General features: G+C 40.0%; 1 protein-coding gene across 6 annotated transcripts in view; it reads left to right on the top strand.

Annotated features, from left to right (window-relative positions):
* The first annotated feature begins 1197 nt into the window (after positions 1–1197).
* CCNT2 (cyclin T2) overlaps positions 1198–22107 on the top strand; it is a 25824-nt gene continuing 4914 nt past the window's right edge. The window contains exons 1-7 of one of the 6 annotated variants that reach the window (XR_006164506.1): positions 1198–1402; positions 2080–2161; positions 9888–10016; positions 11145–11205; positions 12294–12356; positions 18721–19082; positions 20092–20180. Coding sequence is in view for 5 of the 6 variants with exons in the window: in XM_033003128.2 (XP_032859019.2) it covers positions 1203–1402; positions 2080–2161; positions 9888–10016; positions 11145–11205; positions 12294–12356; positions 18721–18766; positions 20092–20255 (745 nt within the window). In the remaining variant the exon portion in view is untranslated. Of the gene's footprint in view, positions 1403–1972; positions 2162–9887; positions 10017–11144; positions 11206–12293; positions 12357–15394; positions 15870–17860; positions 17969–18720; positions 19083–20091; positions 20256–22107 lie in introns of those variants that run through there. The other 5 variants (XM_033003128.2, XM_042783720.1, XM_033003125.2 and 2 more) reach the window with 5 other exon arrangements.

Here is a 22107-nt window from a genome sequence, read left to right as displayed (position 1 = left end):
ACTCTGTTGGGAGTAGACCTTAAATTGCCTCTGAAACCCTACAAGTTAATGGATGCCGCACAACTAGTGGCACTCATGCTGGGAGACTGAGATTCACTTAGTTCTAAGGAGGAAGGGGGTGCCAACTCCTAAGAACCATCAGGGAATTTCAGAACTAATCACACGGCATAGCCTGCACCTTCAGGAGGGGTAACTCTTCTACCCATCAATGTTCCTTGTTATCCTCTCCCACCCCAGCTGCATACGACAGATTCTGCTCCCTTGTTCGTGCTGCCATGTACTACACCTGAGGCAATAAATGGGATCCCTTGAAATAACCTAGGTCGAAACGGTCTACAAGTCTTTATTGAAACAAGGAAGTTTTGAGCAAAACAAGAGGCCATTTGCCTCAACTCGTCAATGTCCTCAGCTGAACGCTGACTGCCCGGGAGGACACGGCCAGCCCGAGATGCCACCGCGGGGGATGTTCCCCACAGCAGCTCCAGTTCTGGAAGGAACCCTTACAGAGAGCCGGCACAGGGGCACAAAACCCCGACTTGCCGGCCGCTGCTTCCTCCGGAGAGATACTGAGTAAAAAGCACGCATTCAACGGCTCTAAACCAAACAGCTCCCCTCGTTCTGCTAAATTACCAGCGGGGATCACGACAAGCCACGAGAGAAGCCTGGCAAGGGCGAAACTTCAGGAGGAGCGAGGAGCTGCACCGCCACGCCCCTGGTTTGCCGGCCGCAGCCCGAGAGCTGGGACAATCTCCCCTCACACCTGAAAAAAAAAAAATTACCACCAAAAAAAAAAAAAAAAAAAACCACACAAAAAACCAAAACAAAACAAAACAAAACCCACACCAAACAAGCTCGGTTTGTCCGTTATTTTTCAAACACCGGCGGCTGCCGGCCCCGCCCCGCTGAGGGACCAGCGCGAGCCCCGCCTCGCGCACCCGCCGCCGCGCCGCAGCCAATCGGCGCTCGGCAGCCCACCAATGCCGAGGAGGGGGCCGGGCGACCGCGGCGTCACTTCCGCGTGCCGGAGCATCCCCGCCCCCCGGCGGGCCGGGGCTGGCGTTCCGGGGGCGGTAGGGCCGGCCGCGCGCCGGTTCTCGCGAGAGTCGCAGCGAAGGGCGGGAGGGGAGGGGGGGAAGGGGGAGGGGCCGGGCGCGGCGCTGCCGCCGGCGGGCGGGGCCGCGGAGGGAGGGGGAGGAAGTGTCATGGCGGCGGCGGGCTCAGGCGCGGGCTCCTCATCGCGGGGCGGCGGCGGCGGCTCCTCGGTGGCGTCGCGCTGGTTCTTCAGCCGCGAGCAGCTGGAGAACACGCCATCGCGGCGCTGCGGCGTGGAGGCCGACAAGGAGCTTTCGTACCGGCAGCAGGCGGCCAACCTCATCCAGGACATGGGCCAGCGCCTCAACGTGTATCCGAGCGGGGCCTGGGGGGGGGTGAGGGGCCGCAGCCGTTATCCGCCGCCAGCGCTTCTTCGCTCCGCGCGGGTCCCTGCGGGGCCGGGGCCGCGGCCCTGAGGCACAGAATGGGAGGAGGGGCCTGGCGGCGTGGGGGGAGAGGGCCGGGCCGCGGGCCCGCGTGGGGTGCGAGGGCGCCTGGGGGCCTCTCGGCCGCGGGTGGGTCGGCAGCTGCGGGCTTGAGCACTTTTAAAGTAGATCCTAGCTGCCCGCTGGCTCGCTTTCCTTGAAATGGGCATCTCCTCCTCAGTCGTTATTTAATTCTATTTTTTTTTTCTTAAAAAAAAGAGACCAGAGTGAGGCTCAAAACCCGAAATCTGCCACTGAAATAGTTGAGTTAGAACAAAACAAAAGCACTTGAGGCAGTGTTCCAATGTATCGCTCTCACCGAGGAGTTTTCATTCAGCGGGTGAGATGCGGCTGGGCTGGTGTAGGAATCTCCACATTGTCTGTGGAGCAGATGGGAAAGATACATGTTAATATCAGTGAAGTTCTGAACTGTCACGTCCTTAATTTATTTTCAGCTGAAGACAGCATGTTGAAAGCAATGATTGATGGAGAAAGCACATCGCTTTCAGTTTTTGTCAACAATGTTCTTAATATATAGCATTTCCTTAATTTAATCTTCCAGATCTCAGCTTACGATAAATACTGCAATTGTTTACATGCACAGGTTTTATATGCATCATTCCTTCACAAAATTTAATCGAAATGTGAGTATGACTTTATATGTGCTAATAATATGCCCATAATTTTGGCAGTCTGACTGACAACTGTTATATTCCTTTGCTGGATTATAGAATTCTTAGAAACAGACCAAACTAGCTTCTTATCAGTGGTTTAGAAGGAATAGTGATACTTCTTTTCAACTTTGAAGGATTTTACCTAGTGGCAATTAGTTTTTTATCTTCTGCCATAGAAATGAAGAAGTAGGTACCATCAGCAAACACATTTCAGATGTGTGAGGAATGCATTTAGGTGTTTCAAATCTGGCTAGTGCTCATGTGCTGTAGTTTGAAAGGTTGATGTGTAGGAACACACTTTAATTACATCAGTAGTAGTGCTGATTTGGTGTGTCTGACAGTTATAATATGGTTATGTGTGTATCCATAAGGATTATGTATCTGTTCTTGTAAAACAGTGAAAATACATTTAACTAGCATGATGATAAGTCATATTAGACAAGAAAAATCTTTAAATCTGATGAGAAAATTCCAGCTCTCCTGTTTTAACTAATGAACTGAATATGCTGAGTCTGAGTATTGCATGTGTTGTGAAAAGCTGAATTCTTCAGTAAAAATACTACCTGTAATTGAGGGATTTTATAACATGTATGGAACTTGCGATACCAACTTGAAAATTTCAGGCTGCTTTTTTTATATCTAGTATTAGATGCAATAGATAGAAAAATAATAATATTCTAGGTGTTCTTGGGTTTTTTTTGTTTGGTGTTGTTTTTTATTAAGTGCTTTTCATCAATCTTTTATACTAACTTTGCAAGAACAGTTAGTAATGATGGTGGCATATAAGTGAATGGTGAGGGTGAGTTTTTTCAGATCTTGGCTTTTCATGATAAATTAAACAGATTGAGACGGTGACAGATGTTACAGTCTAGACCAGAGCAGACCTTGATCTACCAAGGGGTATAATCTTGCAAGACTTGCACTGTCTGGCATTTGGACAGGTACACAGTGGGTTACAGTGTGCGTGAACTCTTTTGTCTGGCATGAATTGTTGGCTGAGCAAGTGGAGGTCTTGTTTGGTGTTTATTTGGCAGGAAGTACATACTGGGTTGCAGGTACATTTCAGAAGTGTATTTAGTTATTTTTGTGCAAACTCTGAGGTTAATTCAAACTTCCAAGCAAGCTTGTTACCAAAACTGCAGTGTTACAGGTCTTTATGTAATGAAAGCAAAGTGTTTGAGTACAATTTGAACTAAGTGTGCATAAGCCTGAAACACTTTAACGATAAGAAATAGGTAAGGTAGGTTTTGTTTATGTTGTGATAGACAGCTAAGTATTGAATGGATATGGATATACATATAAATCAACATGTACTTTCCTAAAACAGTTGTCTAGTGTTAGAGCAAGAATAGCACACATGAGAATCAGGTTTCAGCAAGTTTTGTGCCGGAATATGCCCTTTGAAAGTGTTTCTGTAATATATCAAGTGAAGGCACTAAAACAGTTGGTGTATCTCCCCTCTGCGTACCTGCCCGTGTAGCAGTAACTTGTAGCCAGTGGAAGAGGAGCTGGTGAGGCATGCGGTGTTCATTGCGACTCTGGATGGTTTGCTGGCTTTATCAAGTAGGCAAGAGCTGCTTGGGCTGCAGAGGTCACTCTGTGTAGAGCTGCTGTAGCTGGGGCTTGTATTATATCCATCACCTGCTAGATTACTGTTTGTGCGGTCGTCTGGTAATCCAGGAAAGATTTCGGTAGTGAGAAGCTATAGCTGCTGTGTTTGGGTTTTCACCAGACAGTGGAAAATGCTTGTCACTTGGAACTGGAAGCGCGTTAGTATATGGATATATAGTGCCTTTGTTATGAAAACAACACCTTAAAATTCACAAGTAAGCTGCTGAATGCCATGGAAACCTCAACTATTACAGGAGGGGAAAAGTGTATTGTTAAATTAATTCTCAGATAATAGTATTCAAATAAAAGTTAGTACTCGGTGATACTGATTCCTGCTGAATTGCTCTCTGTAGTTCTTCATGAGTGTAAGGCCAGACAACAGCTCTGTGTGTGCACTGATGGGGAAATGCATTTTCTTACGTTTTTTCCTATAGGGTAAAGGAAGTGATCTCAAAGTGAATGTGAGTCACTTGTAAATACTCCCAAACCATCTGGCAGGTTCTCTGTGGAGAAAGCAGAATCTGAGGGCTGTAATAAATACTTAATATCAAATCTCCAGGGTATTTGGCAAGCTAAGAAATGTAACAATATTCTTCTACTGCAAGAGGAAGCTAACTCTTAGAAATTAAACAGTAAGGTACTGGCCATCTTGAAGCTAAGACCTAGCTAAAATTGTTTACAGCATATGGTATATGTTTCTTTGTATGCATATAGTGGTGTTTATCCATGTCAAGAAAGAATCTGAAGGCTGGGGCTGGGAAATTAGATGGCCATTAGTCAGAATGCACTATGATCTCCAGCTCAAAAAGTGTAGCTTTTGTTTTGTTGCTTTAATGGCAGGTTAATATTTTTAGTCAAGTAATAAACACTTGCATATTTATTGTCGTGTATAATTGCTGGGTTATACAAATACACATGTATGTCTTACATATAAAAGTCACATGCACAAAATTGTTAATAAACACATCTTCTAGTGGAACCTCATTTACTGAATAGCTGTTGTCTTAATTGTTTTTTTCCCCTCAATATAAGTTACTGCTAAACAGTTTGACAGACTTTGAAGTTTTTTGAGAATCAGCTATGAACAGGGAACAGAATTCCCAACAGTATCTTCAGTCTGTAGAGCCACAGGTGGCACATACCAGTTAATGTAGTCTTGGTCCATTTTTAATGTATTACATTTACTGCTCTAATGAACAAATACCTCTATTTTTGCAAAGTTACTGAGGGTTAGCAAGTCACTCCTGAAACGCTATGAATTATCTACAAAGTACCTACGGTTAGTTGCAATGAAGAATGTGCTGGGGTTTTGATGCTGCAGTCAAAGCAGGTTAAGACCTTGCAAGGTTGCTGTGCCCCAGCGATAGGGTGGAAACTTGCTTTACCAATTCTGGCAAGCAGAATTGGGTGCCCTGGCTACAAACTTTCCCTAGCCATGCAAATGACATTTGAGGAACTACTATGAATCTCCTTAGCAGTAGTACAAGTTATGTTTTCTACGTTACTGTTGACCAGGGCATAGTAACTTTGGTTTGCAGAGTATAAAGTTAGTCAGTGCTAATATTGGGGTTGGGGCGGAGCTTGCTGGCTTTCTATAGGAAATACTAGCCTGACTGTTATACTTTAAAATATCTTGAAAATTAACATTCTTCTGGAAATACCGTTTCTGTAGTACTTGGTGTGTTTGATATTGTTGTATAGCAAAGCCTTTTAGAGTCTTACTCTTCAGTACACTGTGATTTGAAGAACAGAGAAGGGGGAAAAATCCTTGGTATGCTGGAAATGAGAGGTAAGGCATCCAAATGGTAGATGTATTTTAAAATATAAACCTTGGAAGTGCCATGTGGAATACCAACCAACCAGTTGAAAATATACTTGATGATGTTGAGGTTTCTTTTTGTGTGACGTGCAGTAGAAATTAATATAGTGCCTAAGGCGGCTGCAGGAGGAATTTTTCTCTGAAGTGCTAGGTAGGTGAGTTGTGTGGGGCGTTAATTTGTTTCCCATCCCTCTGTATTCCCGTCCTGTCTCTTATGCCCTGTCCAAATTGCAGTATTAAACAGTTGACTCTGCAGTTGTGCAAAGTTCTTCAAATTTCCATAATGTGCACCAAGTTTTATCAAGACTGTTTTGGATCACTTTGCTTCTGGTTTTAATATTGCAGTTTAACATATTTGCTGGTTTTATGCAATGCGAGCTCCTGGTTATTATAAACAAAAAAAATTGCAACTCTGTGTTTGCACTTCAAAAACCTCTGTTAGACGGGGCCACTTGAAGTCTTAAGCTAATTTGTATTGAGTCTAAAAACATACTAATATTGTCATTAAAAGGAGGAGGAAGTTCTCAGGAAACTGCATGCATGCTGCAGATGTATTCTGAGGTTGTTCCAAATGTCTGCATTGTAGCAACACTGTCTTTACAATACGTCTTGTACTTAAGTGAAAAAGGACTTGTATCACATTTACCAGTGAAACGTGCTGTATAATGTTCTTGGACTGTCATAATAAGGCTCTTATGTTTTGATTTTTCTATTTCAGAGGGACTTGGCTTCTGAGATTCTCAGCTAGTACAAAAATAGGATTTAATTTCATAAATCATGTGCGTTCTGGAGATTTCTCTCAAAGTCAGAAAGAATAGTTAGGGTGCGTGGTAGATAACTTTAAATTATTTTGTTTGTTTTACGTTCAGTGAAGATGTTCATATATAGGAAGCTTATACCTTTGTCAAGTCTGTCTTCAATTTTGTTCTTCTGTTCTACTTTGCTTTTTCTGTCATTTTGGGGAATTGGAAATGAATGAAAGTGTTTGAGTAGCTTTGTCAGTTATATGCTTAGCAGGGCGTGTAGTCTTCACTGAAGACTGTATACATGCCAAGTCTGAAATTTTGGGTTTTTTGTTTTGTGTTTTCCTGAATAAATACCAAGAGACAAAAATACTGACCTACTTTAAACTGGGAATGAGAACCAAGACAAAGACCTGAAATTCTTTGGCCAGAAGCCAAGATGTCTTTTTTAAGGAAATAGGTAATTGGAGTTTGCATAGATTTCTGGTGAACAAGAGTTAAATGCCAGTTAATCAGTTTGACTCAGCCTCCGGAACTGTGTTTTATGTAAGGTCTTGGAGATCAGGACTTATGTGGTGATTTCTTGGCCAGAACCGATCTGTTTCAATAAAATAGAAAATATTCTGAGGTCAGCCTGATGGAGAAGGTGCTTTTTGGGAATGAAGTAAACCTTCTGTGCAATCAAACATAGAACAATAGTGAGTGAGAATTTTCTGATGGTTTAGTTGTGCAGTTATTGGTAACTTGGTTCAAAAAATCTCTCAAGTGTAAATATTTTCAGTCACGGTAATAGTTAGAGGTTGATTTTTCAGAAACATAAATTCTGAAAATTCCATGTATGTGTAACTATACCTGCAGACTCTGTAGAAGGAGACCTTGTGTTGGGATATATTTGAATTAAACTTGTACACGAAGCTAGAAAAACTGTAAGGCCTGAATGCATGTACCAGGGGGTAAGGGTGTGGTGCTTGGTGGGGAGGGAAAGGCTAGAGAGGGTGAGATCAGTGGGGAGCAACAACAGGTCATTCCTCACAGTGCAGTTGCAGTAAGGCAGTGCTACAGGTTACTGACTGAGTATCTGTTCAGTTTCTTTAAAAAAAAAAAGGGGGGGGGGGGGGAAATTCTGTGATCCTGGGGAGATGGAAAGAATTTTCTACTCTCTATTAAAACTTCTTCCCATCATTCATTCTGTTTCTGATTCCATACACTTCACGACTTAACTTTCTTTCCTTAGTGGCGTCATTGTGTTCAGTGTTAGTTTTCAGTCCATCATGGTCTACCTCATTGTATCATTTTTCCTGAGTGAAAAAATTAAACCAGTTCTAGTCTTTCTGGAGGCCTCATTAATACTTCCTCATTTCTGACCAATGTCTTGTCAAACTTGTTTCTTCATAACTGATTCTTGAAAATTCCCAATTTCCTTTCTTCTGTTGTTCATGTCTGTCTGGCTTCCTGGCCTTGTCTGCTAATCTGGTTTCTCCCAAAAGCTCAGGATTATGTCTGAGAGTGTAATCCTTCCTCTTAGGCTGGCTCTGCTGTGGAAGGTGGTAGCCTCAGACACCTTCCTCAGTTACACCTGCCCTAAGTCTTTGGAGCACACTGGGGAGAAGTTACCGCAGGGCTTTTATGGATGAAACAACTAGACAAGAGAGGCTTGCCTAGGTTCCTGCATTACTGGGCAGGAGCATGGTTTGTCTACTCTATAAAATACCTTTATATGGCACGCATATGTTGGGTTGTGTGTATGCATGCTACTGTACATCTTCTGGCACTTTAAGCTGTTGATACTGTAGCATTCTGAACTCCAGAAGGTCTTTTCACATTTAGTGTTTAAAAGTTTGTCACAACTTGACACACATATATCAAGTAGTATGTCCTTAGTGAAGTGAATTCCTTCCAGAATTTAAAATCATTAATTCAAGCAATGTGCGTAGGAACTTCTCAATCATCACAAGTCCTAAATGACAGTGTTAATACGGCCTTGTGCAGCAACACCTGACTTCAGGTTTTTATTTCATTCATTTGTAAGGCTTAAGTTGCAAGCTTCTTGAAAGTAGTTCTTTTGTCTCCGTTGTGGAAGAATTTGCTCTCTGTGACTTGTTTTGGGTGGTTTTGGGTTTTTTAGAATACTAGGTTTCTTCATGGCACATTTCTATGCATCAGAGGGTATCACCTTCCCAGGGTGTCAGTTTTCCTCAAGTCTGCCAATTTACAAGTTTTACTTAAGATTCAGGTGGACATTTCAAGGTGATTTAAGGAGGCAAGAAGTATTTCCTCATACATTTGAAAGCTCCTGAAATGTAATGGGTAATCACTTAAATGTTTGATTCTAATTAGTTTCTTGCAGTTTCTTGTATATTATTAATTTTTACACCAAATGTTTAATTTTGGCATGACAAAGGGCTGCTTGCTGACCGGGGGGGGGGGGGAAAAGGTAAACCTCCCTTTAGGGGAGGAGTGTGGCTGCTATTCGGTTCATTCACTCTAGCTCTACTTGGGCATTGAATGAGAAATCCAATACCTGCACTGCTTGCGCTACACATTAATTAAATACTCAACAAGCAGCTATTTCAATCTCTGAATAAATGCCTTACATTGGCTTAATTTTAACCAATTTAAACTGCTCATGTCTACATGGAGATTTCTACTGTCGTTTTAATTGCAGTTTAACATGGGCAAATTTTGCATACAAAGAGGACTCTGAATCTTCCAAGTCATTCATGCCTAGCCATGTTCTGTATATAGATACATCAGTAATTCCAGCTGACCATTAAGCACCAAAACTCTAATTCATGGCAACTCCTGGGTGATACTGAACTGCAGATGGGTGTTTTGCTGCCAGCTTACAACACGTAGAGTTTAATTAAAATTTTCATCTTTAAACATAATAATTTGTCTTTACTAACATTTGATAAAACTGCTGTTTTGTGAACCTTTGTGCATTGTTCACCAGGTGCTGCTGTGTATAAAGTTTCTAAGAGTAGGCTTTTACTTATACAACCTATATTTACATAATAAGCTGTTTTCCTTAAAGTTCTCTGCAAAGTTTCTTGCTTTTTAGGCGAGACAAATTCTAGTGAAACTTGTGATCGGCTGTTTTGACTTGTACTGAAAAGACAGTATGATGGCTCACTACTGTGCAAGAAATCGGATGAAGTTTCTCACAAAGTATATATAACTTGAAACAGCCTGTTCTAGTGTGGTTAAATCTTCTGGACCAAATCTATTCTGTTTATGTTGAACTAGAATTAGTTTGACCTCTGACATCTTACAAATGTAATTTAGCATTTATGCTACACCTTCCCTGTGCTGCTGAGAGGATTACATCAGTTATAAAATAAAACATGGCTATTTTTGTTGCAATGCATGATTTCAGAACTCTTTTAAAAAAGCCCAAGAAAATCAACACAAGAACCCACAAATAAATCCAACTTTTTTTTCTAATTGCCAGTTTAGACTCTCCATAAAAGTTCGAGTCCTGATTGTAAAAAGTTAAAAAATACATATGTTTTTTTTTCTTCAGATAATATCTCCTACGGCATTGTTTTTGGCTGCAAAAGTGGAAGAACAGCCACGGAAACTTGAACATGTTATTAAAGTAGCACATGCCTGTCTTCATCCTCAAGAGCCACAACTGGATACAAAGAGTGATGTAGGTGGAAGTCATGGTTTTAAAGATAATCAGATGACACTTCATCTAATGATCTGTTACATTGTCTTGACTGGATTATTGCTGTCTGCAAACTAGAAAAAAACCCTTTTGTTTTTGTACCATTTGAGTCTTTTGTATTACGTGATAGATCTTATTAAAGACTGAAATAATTATGTTATGAAACTTGAAGAGATTGTTCCATCTTGAACTTGCATTATTTTTAAGAGTTCTACATGTGTAGTTCTACATGTGTAGTAGACTAGCTGTTAAGTAGGCGGTTTTGTGCATGGTTCCCCAAGTTACACAGTCTGCACAGTTTGTCTGCCTCGACCAGAGGCTCACTGTGCACGGTTGTCTACATTTTGTGTTAAGGGATGTGATACAGTTGTCAGCTGCTGCCTCTGCTATACGTTGGTGGTCTTTTCATTTGCCTGACTGTATACAGCTTTCACTTCCTTTATAGTTCACATTTTCTTTCCTGAGATGAGTCTTCTGAAACCAAACATACAAGGAAGTATGGTGGAAATGCACCAGAGCTGTTCAGCTTGAAGGTCAGGCTGAGCTAGTTATACACTGCTGGACCTCAGCTGACGTATAAAACTACTTGAGCACCTTTGCTATGCTCCCAGTCCTCGGAATGACGCATGGAGGTGTATAAATATATATATATATATATATATATATGCACATTTGAGCTCCCAAGGTTAAGCTAGCTTAACACAGGCCAACAGGGTGTCTCAAGCTGTAATTTAAAGTACTTGTAAAATGGATAACCTGCCTAGAGATATTTGAGTTGATTTGCACTGGCAAGCCTTTGTAATTCTTAGGACATCCCCTCCCCTGCTTGTCCCTAAAGTGCTTTGCTGGAATAGATTATGTGAGATCCAGACTAAGCAAATCTTAGTGAAAGGTGGTTAGACTGTTATAACTGAATTTGCAGTAATGCTTATACTGGTAGAAGAAAGTGATACCACCACAGTGAAGTGTTCTGAACTGTCAGTTACAACCGGTACTTGGGTAGTGGTCATCACTTGTGTTGCTAGTACTAGTATTTAAGTAGGAAGAGTATGGTTAAAATTTTGAGACAACAGCTAGCTACGTTTTGACCTGTTTGCTTATTTGTTTCAGGCATACCTTCAGCAAGCCCAAGAGCTGGTTATACTTGAAACAATAATGCTTCAAACTTTAGGTATGTCTTTCTAAATATGTCCTGTGCAGCCAACTTCCTATGAAGACATAATGGGACCCAAGTAACTGGATTTTTGATGTGCTATTGGTACACTAGAATTTTACTATTTTTGTGTACAACTTTTGACCTGTGAATTTAGTTTTATATTAGCAGTTCTGTTGTGTTCACTTTGGAGAATAAAAGGAATAGCTGTACTTGAGAAATAGATGCTTCTGACAGTTTGATGATGAGAAATGTGTACCCTTCCAAACAGATTTTATCCCACAGTAGTAACTCCATTGATATGTACATATTGTGAAGCAATTGGGAAGAGCTTTATATGAAGTGCTTGTCCTCATTTTCCCTTTCAGTAGAACATTATGTAATTAAGCAGGGTTGCTACCTCTGAACATCACAAGCTGTAGTGTAACCATTGAATAGATTTAGATAATCCCCACATTTGGAATTGAATGTTCCAGTAAGAAACCCTTCTGACTTTAAAGTAATATAAATAGAGACAACTACAGCTAGCAGGCCTGAGAACACTGGCTTACTCAGACATTCTTAAATACCACTTTGAGTGTAGTGTTTAAAAAAAAAAAAAAAGCTAACAGTAGTGACCTAATTCTTAAAATAGTGTCATAAACAAAGAAAGGTTTCTTAAGTCACTGACCTACAAATTGACTCAATTTGTAATTTCATAGATGCAACATGTTTAAGTCCCAGAAATCAATTAATAAAGTGTGTGCACACACATGTATTTCAGTGTGTCTCTAATATAGCTTTTACTGGCTTATCAGTGTACTAGAAACTGTTTGGATATGTTCAACTTTAAAAATACAGTAACTTCCCAGGTTATATATATATATATATATGTGGGACTTGAGATTACTGAAGCAATGTTTTACTAACTGATCTTGAAGTGGTTATAGCATCTACCTTTCAGAAGTATGAAAAGGTACGGAATAAAAGACAGTTAAATAGTGTTACTTGGTCTGCAGTGCAAAGGTTTAGCATGCATTTTAGGTCTGTGGGGAAACAAAAGGGGTTTGGGTTTTTATTTTACACATGCAAATGTATAATTCTAAAATGTATTCGTAACTCTTCAGGTTTTGAGATTACCATTGAACATCCACACACAGATGTTGTGAAATGTACGCAATTAGTGAGAGGTCAGTGACTTTTAACCACTTCTGTAAGTCCTTTTTTACCTTCCTAGTAAAATTTGAAGATGATGTTATTTGTCTAATACGATCTTCACCAGCTGTGTTATTCAAAGAGTTTGTTTAAAGCTAATTACTAAAAGCTTGATCTTAACCTTTAGAGTTTGATAGAGTCCAGTTGTCTGTCCTTCATAATTTTTTTGTTTCCTTACTAGCTTTGCATTTAATAATGCCTGTTCCATGTTTTCTCAGACAACAGAAGCAGTTAGTAGTTGAAAACTGAATAGCCAGCTACTTAGTATCATTCTAGGTTGATTATTTTCACTCTGAAGTAGTTTTACCAAGTGAAGTTTAGTCTGCATGTTGGTTGATGGCTAATGCTAGCTTTCTGTCTTAGCAAATCTTTTTAGGTAATGAACTGAGGGATAAAATAGGGTGTAGCAGGTCTGCTATCATATGCAAATACTTCAAGATGTGACTAATTGTTTTTCTGGAGCAGGGTGTACTTACTTGGTTTGGATAGTAGCACAAAACCCCAAACCTTTTGTTAAACAATCATTTCCTCTAACTTGTATGCTGCTCATTGATGTGATTCTCAACAGAAACCTGTTTAGTTCTTTAGTACTTCTTGTTGAATTTTGACATACTTTTAATTCTTAAATAGCTTTCCTCTGGAGCTTTCATACAAGAAAAAAAAATCCGATCATAGATGAAGGATGAAAAAAAATCAGGAAACATTTGTAAGAGCACCTGAAATAAGCTTTTCACTTTAATTATGTTCCTTAATTACAAAGTGTTTGGAAATTATCAGACTATGATTGCTAGTCTTTAGTCATTAGCTGTTTTTGCAGTGAAAAATGCAAAGTTAAGTGCTTCAGAGTTTTTGGCTTTTTAGTTTTTTTCTCTATAAAATATAGAAGAGTTAGGTGCAACTTAATCATGTTAACTAGATGTGTTCTCTTTGAAGAAAAAGTATCATTTTAAAGTACATTACTGGTCTAGTGTCTTCAGAGTTGGATTCTGAGTAGGCCTGGTATGGTAACTTATTTGCATATAAAGTAGCTCTATTGCTCTTTTTGCTATAATGATTCTTTGCTTTCTGTCCAGATTTGGTTGTGACTCAGTGTGTAAGTCTAATTGCACCTAAAGTCTCAATAGTCTGTATCAGCAGCTCTGTAGGGTTTTGCTTTGGATTTTCTTAGCTGTTGATCAATATAAATGTGAGCAAGTATTTCCATGTTTTGTGTGAGCCCCTGCACTTCTGTTGGGCATTTGGGGCTGTGGGTAGGGGTGGCAGGCAGTATTGTAGATGCATCAAGATTTCTACATTAGCAAGTGTATTTGACTTGAGCCTCCAAGAAGGTTATACTTCTACATAAACTCAATTTTGTTTAGTCAAGGGTAGATACCACTCTAAGACAGTTTAGCTATTTCCTTTGTGTTTTGTATGCTGCTTTTGTGTACTGACAAAATTCATACGTTGAAGGCACATGGTAATTTTAAAATTTGGCATTTTAAAGCTAGTGTTTAATGTCAGCACCGTTTAACAAAGTACTTAGAATTCTAAAATCATACCAAGTCTTGAAATCTGAAGACTTGAAGGAGGGATGAAGATCCACATACCTCCAGGACCGGTGCAGAGCAAATGTAATACATCTGATGCTTGAAAACCTACTCACTGGAGCAGATGTGCTCCTTAATATGTGTGTATGCAAATGGAATTCTTGTCAGCATATGTTCCTCCTAGGGGGCGTATAGTTTGTGAACACAAAATTCAGGTACCTCATGTTAAAACAAACCACAAAAATAAGATACCAAATTAATCCATAAATTAAAAACATTGAGCATGAAATCTGTAGTCATGCACGCAAGTCAAGCAAGTAGAGAATAATTGCTGTGGAACATTAGTCTTGTGTATTGAGTGAATAAACAGATGGGCTTGTGGGCACAGTGATATATCTTCAAAGATGCAGTGGTATGATTTTTAGTTCACTATCTCTTAACATTTATTTATTGGACAGTGTGTTGTTTTAATATGAATAGGTGCAACGCTTGGATATCAAGTCCTGAGGCTTTCAAAATGTATCTAAGACTTGTCAGTGCTAAGCCTTTAGTGCTAAAGGGGTTGACTGAGAAGTTAAAGAAATGCAAGGTTGCTTCATCCAGTTCTGGTAACATGTATTCTTGGACAAAAAGCACTATTTGAGAAGACAGAGATACCTTTTTCATTAAAGGTGATTAACTTATCCAAACCTGTCATGATTAAAACCTCCAACTGTAGGGGGATAGAAGGAAGGGAGAAAGATAACATGGCTGACTATTTAAGTATCAAAAGAGAGGCAGCAAAGGTAGCTGAGATTTGCAGGTGTACTTAAGGCTTTGGCTTAGCATGTGCGCACTGAATTGCCATGTGGTGAGAAGATGTCCTTTTGCTGACTGAATTTAAGTGGCCCAGAGGGTGGCTGATTCTCTATTCACTTTTTGTTGTCTTGCATCCAGGGTAGTGTGCTTTATGCTGTCACTGTTACCTGTATTAATCTGTAAATTACCCCCTTTTTAAAACAAAATTTTAAAAAACCCAAACCAACCCCCCAAAAACACAACCCTGAAACAGGTTCTGCTGATGCTCAAAAGATTCAGCCAATTCCTTTGTCAGAAGACTGTCTAGTCTTGTAGTGGCATACCAGAATCAATTGCTGGAAGCAGAAGATGAACTATTAAGTAGGAATCGGTGCCACTAAATGTAATTTCTTCAACATACAACTAAAGAAAAACCTGAATTCTTCATCTCTTAAGATTGAAAACCTTTCTGAAGGTAGTATTAGACAACACAGACCATTGTAGATAAGGGGTGACTAGACGGATACATAATGCCTCATATGATGTTCAGGCATAAGGTATCTTATTGTTCCTTCTGGTTTTCAGAGATTCATGAGTTGATGAAATTGTTCCATCTTTACAGTTTGGTCAGTATAGTAGACAAGGAAAATGGTGTGGGCTCAGTCTTTTTTCTGCACCATTCTTCCTCAGTGTCAAGAGACTGAGAAGAGGAGACAGGACCATCATTCCTTAGGATCCAACGGGTCCTATAAGGAATCTGAAGGCAGTAGATCGTGAAGGCCTGTCAGCAAGCCTCAGTTCCCATTCCAAGGATGCTTCAGTACTGAAGAGAGAAGAAAAGAGAAAAGGAAAAAAAGAGGAAGAAAAAAATCAAGAAACCAACAACGAAAATTGTTCTGGTGTCAAACTACCATACTGGCTTGAATGCTAGTAGAATGATCAGCAGTGAAACTGCCCTAGTGCCAAGACCATGACACAGTCCTCTTAAGCTCTGGTGCAAAATCAGTCTGTTCCCAGCCTGACTCTGGTGGAACTTGATTGGGCCGAATCTGTATCCTCATCTCCATCTTAGGAAGTCTTCAGTCGTTCCTTTTTCTGTGTTGATACACAGCCTTCTTGTGGAACTGAAGATCGGATCCCAAGGATTTCTAGGATTGTTCTTGCTACTCCGCAGGTTATCAGGTATCTTGAACACCCATGATCCTTACTAATCTTTTGGGGAAATTGCACTGCCAAATTCTTCAAACATACCATAGTATCTGTGTGCACAGGTGCCATGGGTTAAATCAGACTGGTAAAAGACAAAGTCAGCAAAAGAGGAGATGAAAATGAATCAGCTTTTTCAGAGGGTGTTCTCATGAGGAAAATTTAAATCTTAGTGTAATAAGTGGTGTGGAAAGATCTTAAACACCAGCTGCACTCCAGCACTGCTACAGGTGGTCTTCACATTCTGAACTTCCACCTCAGGCTTTTACAGGGCTGTTCCCAATGTTTAAATACTTTCTTGAAAGTAAAGCCACCAACACAGCTCAGACCTGAATGCCTACACTGCAGCCTTCTCCAGCCCTTCCAGGTACAACAGCCATCCACCAGCATACCTCCGTTCAGAGCCTGGGGCTTTTTTCCTTTTGCCCAGGACAACTTCAGCAAGCTTTCTCTCTTCTGGTGTTGACTGGCTCATCTGTGGTCTCCTCTTTGTGGGGAATGTGTACGTATGTTGTCAGGGTCCTAGGTGTAGACAGCTACCACCCTCCTAAGGGTGATTTGGGGGTCACTTTCTCATAGTTATCTCAAGATCCAAGATAACCTAGTGCTGAAGAAAAGATTCAGATATCTTAGAATTGCAACTGCTTGAATTGTATGGCTATGCCAACTAAAAAGCATTTTGGTTTCCAGCTGGGAATTTGTTGGAGACAAATTTTGGAAGGTGTATTGGACAGCAAGTCCTGTTTCAAAATCTTGGTTACTGCTTCAGGTATCCCTGCCTTACGATTGCTGCTGCAGCAGGGGGACAGGGTGGGTGTTTTAAATCACTCCTGAATGATAAAATATAAAACTGATTATGAATGGCTGGCATCATAGTCATCAGTCCTGCAACTTACAAGTTATAACAGGGAAGCTCTGCTGGCATGTTCTAGCTTCTGCTTCAAGATTGTTTTAATTTGGAAATGCACTTTCCACTACTGTAAAAGAAATAACACACCAAAATAAAGGAACCAAAATTAATTAGCCTTAATTTTAGTGATGGATTCTACTAAACCAAAGCTGTCCTAAATCTAGGAGGAGAGCTTGGATGGACGTTTTCAGTTGTGCCTTGTGTTACCATAGGCTTTAGTTGTGAGCTGGTTTTGGCAATGATGATTATTTAGCTGTAAATAAGTTGGAACAGTATCATACTCTTTATATTATAGGTAAGGTATTTAGCACATACGTTTTTGATGGAGGCTAAAATGTGTGTTTCAAGCTGTGATTCTTTTCTTCCAGGTATGTGTTTTGATTTACTCAACTTTCAAGCTGATGTTAAATAGAAGTTTTCTGGCATCTGCTTTTCTTGTTCAAAACGGACATTTCACTGAGAGTAGAGATACTTTTTGGTCCAGTCCCTTCATGCAAACATGTTGTAACTTTACAGAACATAGAAATCGTTGAAGATCCTTTAAACATTACTTTGAAAAATGAAGAGCAAGACATCAATTTTAGTCTTATTCAACTATTTTCTGTGTTTTCATTTGTTTTGTTACAATAGTCTCATTTCACTTTTACTTATTTGGTAATGCTGCCTTTTTTATTTTCTTATGGAAGGGAGAGGAAAAGCTTGAACTCCATGGTTATCTGGTGTGCAATTACCATTATAGTTGGCAAACTAAGTAGTATAGTATAGCACTGTCATGTTGTCAGTTCATGGATTAGTAAAATTTGTGTGTAGGAACAGATCCTGTTACCTTGCTACTTGCACATTCTTTTCAGATTATGGCACTGCGTAGCATAAAAACAAATCAGATTTGTATTCCTCTGCAATCATTAGAAGTTGAGTTAAATCACATTTTTAATATGCTTTTTTAAATTAAATTTTAAAATCCATTGCAGTCTCTCAAACTTTGTGAAAGATTATTATTAATATAAGTTTAACAGTATTCCCTTTGACATAAAATTCAACAATGCACTTTCTGCAGGTAGCACTGATTTCAAGTGATAGTGTCAAAGTAAGAATTCAATGAAGGCTGCATTCAATCTTCAGTTAAAACCATTGTGCCCAGCTATTCCATTATATGCATGCTACAGTAAGTTCTCTAACTTGAGTGAGGAGCGTTGGGGTTTCACTGGTAGGGGTCAGTGCTGGCTGGCTGTAACAGCCTCAGTCATTAGCTTGTTGTTTCTGGCACCTTGCAGTCTTCTGGAGTTTTTTCCTGACTGTGTAACTAAAATGAAGTTGCTTATTTGCTGTCAGAGCTTTGCCGTAGGTTTAGCAAATGTGGAACAAAATGTTACCAGCACGGTGCTGTTAATTAGAGGGACCAGGAAAGTCATTGAATTTCTTTACCATCTAGTTTGGGAGCTTGCGGTGTTGTAGGGCTTTGGGAGAGAGATGTGGCTGGTTTCGGGAAGGTGCTGGGAGGTGGGAGGGGTATTCTCCAGCTCTCCTGACATGCTCCTCTCCAAAGGGAGAACTCAGGCTCTGCTATGAATTGGCTTTCACTGGCTGCCAAGGTCATGCTGGGGGTGGTGGGTGAGTGAGGGTGGGGGAGCAGGAGAGGAGAGGGCATGCTCGTGTGCGAGGCAGGGGTGGGTAGAGGAGTTGTCCTGAGGGTTGTACAGGGGGAGGGGCAGTGACTGGAATGACTGGTCCATCTCCAGTTACCAAATGTAATGGCCTCTTCTGTATCTCGGGAAAGATTATTTTAAAAGCTAGTTAGCTAATCAGTTCTGTGGAAATACCTTCCAAAAGCACCACTTGGTAAAACTGCTTTAATTTTGGAATGTACCTGTCCAGTTAGCACAGATCTTTAATCTCTCCGTTTTTCTTTTCTTACAGCAAGCAAGGATTTGGCACAGACATCCTATTTCATGGCTACCAACAGGTTGTTATCCTGAACCTCTTTGTTGCACTGTTGTAGCACACTATAGCTTCCTTTACTGCAGGGCCCCCTACATGTGTCTTACCCTTGTTGCAACAGGAGACTGGGCCATCTACAGTGGTGGTACCTTCCCGTTTGCAGTGCGGTGTATTGTACAAGGGCCTGACGGCACAAAGGGGTTAAATGCACAATGAGAAGTGTAGTGGTGCTTTCTGATGACATTTTCTCGATTGTGAGTGCATAAGTCTAAAATTGGTAGCCTGAATAGCAGCTAAAGATTACAAAGAGCTAAACTTAACCTAGAAATTCGAGCATCTTGGTAAGTACAAAACTATTTTTAGTTTACACTTGTAGTTAATGGCAGTTTTCTCTTGACTTTAAATATATTGATCCAGTCTTAACTTATAAAATTTTAGTGGGCCTAAGATCTTTTCAACTAGCTGATTTATCTTTTGAGAAAGACTAGTAGTAGTCCAATGTTCTGCCTTTTAGAAACAGTTCTTTAATCTTAATATATAGTTTGAAAACTTAAGTACTTACATAAATTTAAAGTCCTAGGATTCCAAATGGGTATTGTGTATACAGAGTCTGTTGTAGTAAGATGGAATTTGAGAGCAGACTTTAGTCTCAATTTCTCAGTTACTTCAATTTACTTCTTGCAAAACAACTTCGAGCTTTAAGAGCGTTACATTACACATAGACAGTTTATAAGCAATATCTGGTGGTTATTAGAACTCTTCCAGATAAATATTTCTTGGTGGGTCCTTGATGGGCCAGGTTCTGTATTTGAAGCAGCTGTTAAGAAAAGTTGTGATAAAGCACTGAAACTGAACCAGTAGCTCTGCTGCTGCCAGCTGGAAGCTGAAGGCGAGTTCACAAATATCACAAATCCAGGCCTAGTGAAAGCTAAGCCCACAAGTAACTCACCTGGCTTCTGTGGAACTGTTGGGTACCTTCTTCTAATTGTCTCATTCTGAGACTGTATAATCGGCAGTATGTTTTTTCCTGTAGAATTTTAATTGACCATATTATACTTCTTTCTAGTACTTGGGTACAGTAGAGTAACTGTTAAATTTATTTACTGTTCCTTGCACTTTTTATAGCAAAAGCAAACTAAACTTTTATACTAGATAAATGCCCTGTCCTTTGTTTTCTTAAGGCAGTAAGTTATCATACAAACTTAATCAGAAAAATGTTCCATGAACTAATGTTTAACTGCTGTTGCTTGACAAGTTATCGTATTCTGTATGTTAATGGTTGATTTGTTGCATTTTCTTTTTTACATGTTTGATTTCCTTTGGCTCCTCATTACAAAATCTGTGCAACAGTCTTCACCTTACTACATTCTGTCTTCAGTACAAGCCTACAGTGATAGCATGTGTGTGCATTCACTTGGCCTGCAAGTGGTCCAACTGGGAGATTCCAGTATCAACTGATGGAAAACACTGGTGGGAATATGTAGATCCTTCAGTTACTCTAGAATTACTAGACGGTCAGTAATACTGCCTTTTTACATCTTGAAGTTCAAGGGTTTATTAATGTAAAAACAGGAGTGTAGTGTAGGAAAAGCATGGCTTTAAGCCTTAAAGAAGTCTCACTGACTTCACATACTGGATCCTCAGGTGAGAGAAAGCTATAGGAGAGGGGAGAACTTGGGAAGGCCAACTTAGTTTGGAGACCCTTTTTATTCATCCTGTGGGCTGGGGCATCTGCATACCTTCTGCAGGTTAGAATCCTGCTTTTAAGTGCTTTCCAGAACCAGGAAAGAGATGGAGATCTACCAGTGCAAGTCCATGCACTCAGTCCTGATCATTTTATGTACATCACTGGTCCAAGTTTATGGCTTCACTGACACTGAAACTAGTGTTCTTAAGGCTATATGTAAAATTGCCATATTTATGAAGATAGTTCTATGTTAAAAATTTGGTATAGCTTATTATACCTCAAATTCCTGTAAAATGTTTTTTCCTTGTTAAATGGCTTCTTTCCAGAAGAAAGCATATGCACAGGAGACCATGTACTTAAGTTTACTGTCCTTTGAAATGGTACTTACTACAGTGGAGCCTGAATTTAAGGCTCACGTACGCTACTGCAGTGGAGGTGGCAGCTTCTGGGGCTTTCAGATCGGTGTAGTGGCCTTTGCTCTTCCTTCCAGAGTGGAACATTTGTTTCAGAGTAGTACTAGAGGCCTCCAGGCTTGCTCTGGCCCAGCATAGCTCCCCATGGCCTGCTTTTTTCCTCTGAGCTTTTATTTCTTAATAGCTTCTTTTTTTTTTTTTTTTTTTTTTTTTTTTTTTGTTTAAGTGAAAACTTGAGTAGATGTCATGTGAAGCACAGAACCAGGATGAGCCTGAAATTAAAGTTCAAATGTCTCAGTCTTAGTAGGCTTCTTTAAGTAGTATCTGTCGTTTCAAATACCGCCCTGCCTTCCTTCTCATCTGGCTATTGGGTTTGTGTGTTTGGTAAGCATGCATAATTTTGATGTTTGAAATTCCACAAGGTGTGCTGTGAGCTCACGGTGAACACGGCTTAATTCTTCCAGCGTTTCTGGAGGTGGTGTGTGTAATGACTCGGGCAGGCCGAAGGGCTGAGGCAGTCTTGCACTTGGGAGCAGTTTAGTTTATAACTTGCTTGTGGAGTTCTGGAGAAGCCAGTTCTTCCAGACTTGCAAGAGATCTACTTTTGCATTCAAGTTCTGACTGTACCTAATTATTTTTAGCTTGAGTAAAATTAAATTTTGGTGGAAAGTATTTTTATGTGCAGCTGACAAGCATGGAGGCCTGTGTTTCCTTGTGGACATACTAATTGCAAGGATCTTTGGTTTTTCAACACAGCCAGCTACTTTGCCTTGAGCACAAATAAATCAGAAGCTGTTTAAAACAGGGTGCTTCAAAGGGTCTGATGAATTATATTTTGTTCAGAGCTGTTACTGGTTGTTCCTGAAGTTCGGTGGAATGACTGAAGCAGTGAGTTAGTTTTCTTTAAAGTACAAATTTCTTAACTTCATACAGGAAATGCCTGAGCTGAATGGCAAATATGTTATTTGAGGAGCTATTGTTTGTACAGATTCCTCTTGAAATTTTTGGTCTACTGAATCAAGATTCTGTAAGAGTTTTAAAAAAAAATCTTACGTTCAGATCTGCTTTTCAGAATGTGTGTAGTGGTCAGAAGTCTGTCATAGTGAAATACTGTAGTTACTTTGGTTCAACATTCGTCTAACACTTTTTAAATTAAATAACAATGTAAATCATGTGCAGCCTTTAGTAACTACTGCAAAAGCTGTATGGTGCTACTCTAGAAAAATACTTAAAGTTTAACTTGCTTATTGTAGAATCAGATGTAAA

Source organism: Tyto alba, unplaced genomic scaffold (assembly GCF_018691265.1).
Source record: "Tyto alba isolate M040663 unplaced genomic scaffold, T.alba_DEE_v4.0 Super-Scaffold_7, whole genome shotgun sequence".
NCBI classification, from domain to species: domain Eukaryota; kingdom Metazoa; phylum Chordata; class Aves; order Strigiformes; family Tytonidae; genus Tyto; species Tyto alba.
The sequence above is the reverse complement of the archived record's forward strand: the minus strand, read 5'-3'. Positions and strand labels throughout refer to the sequence as shown.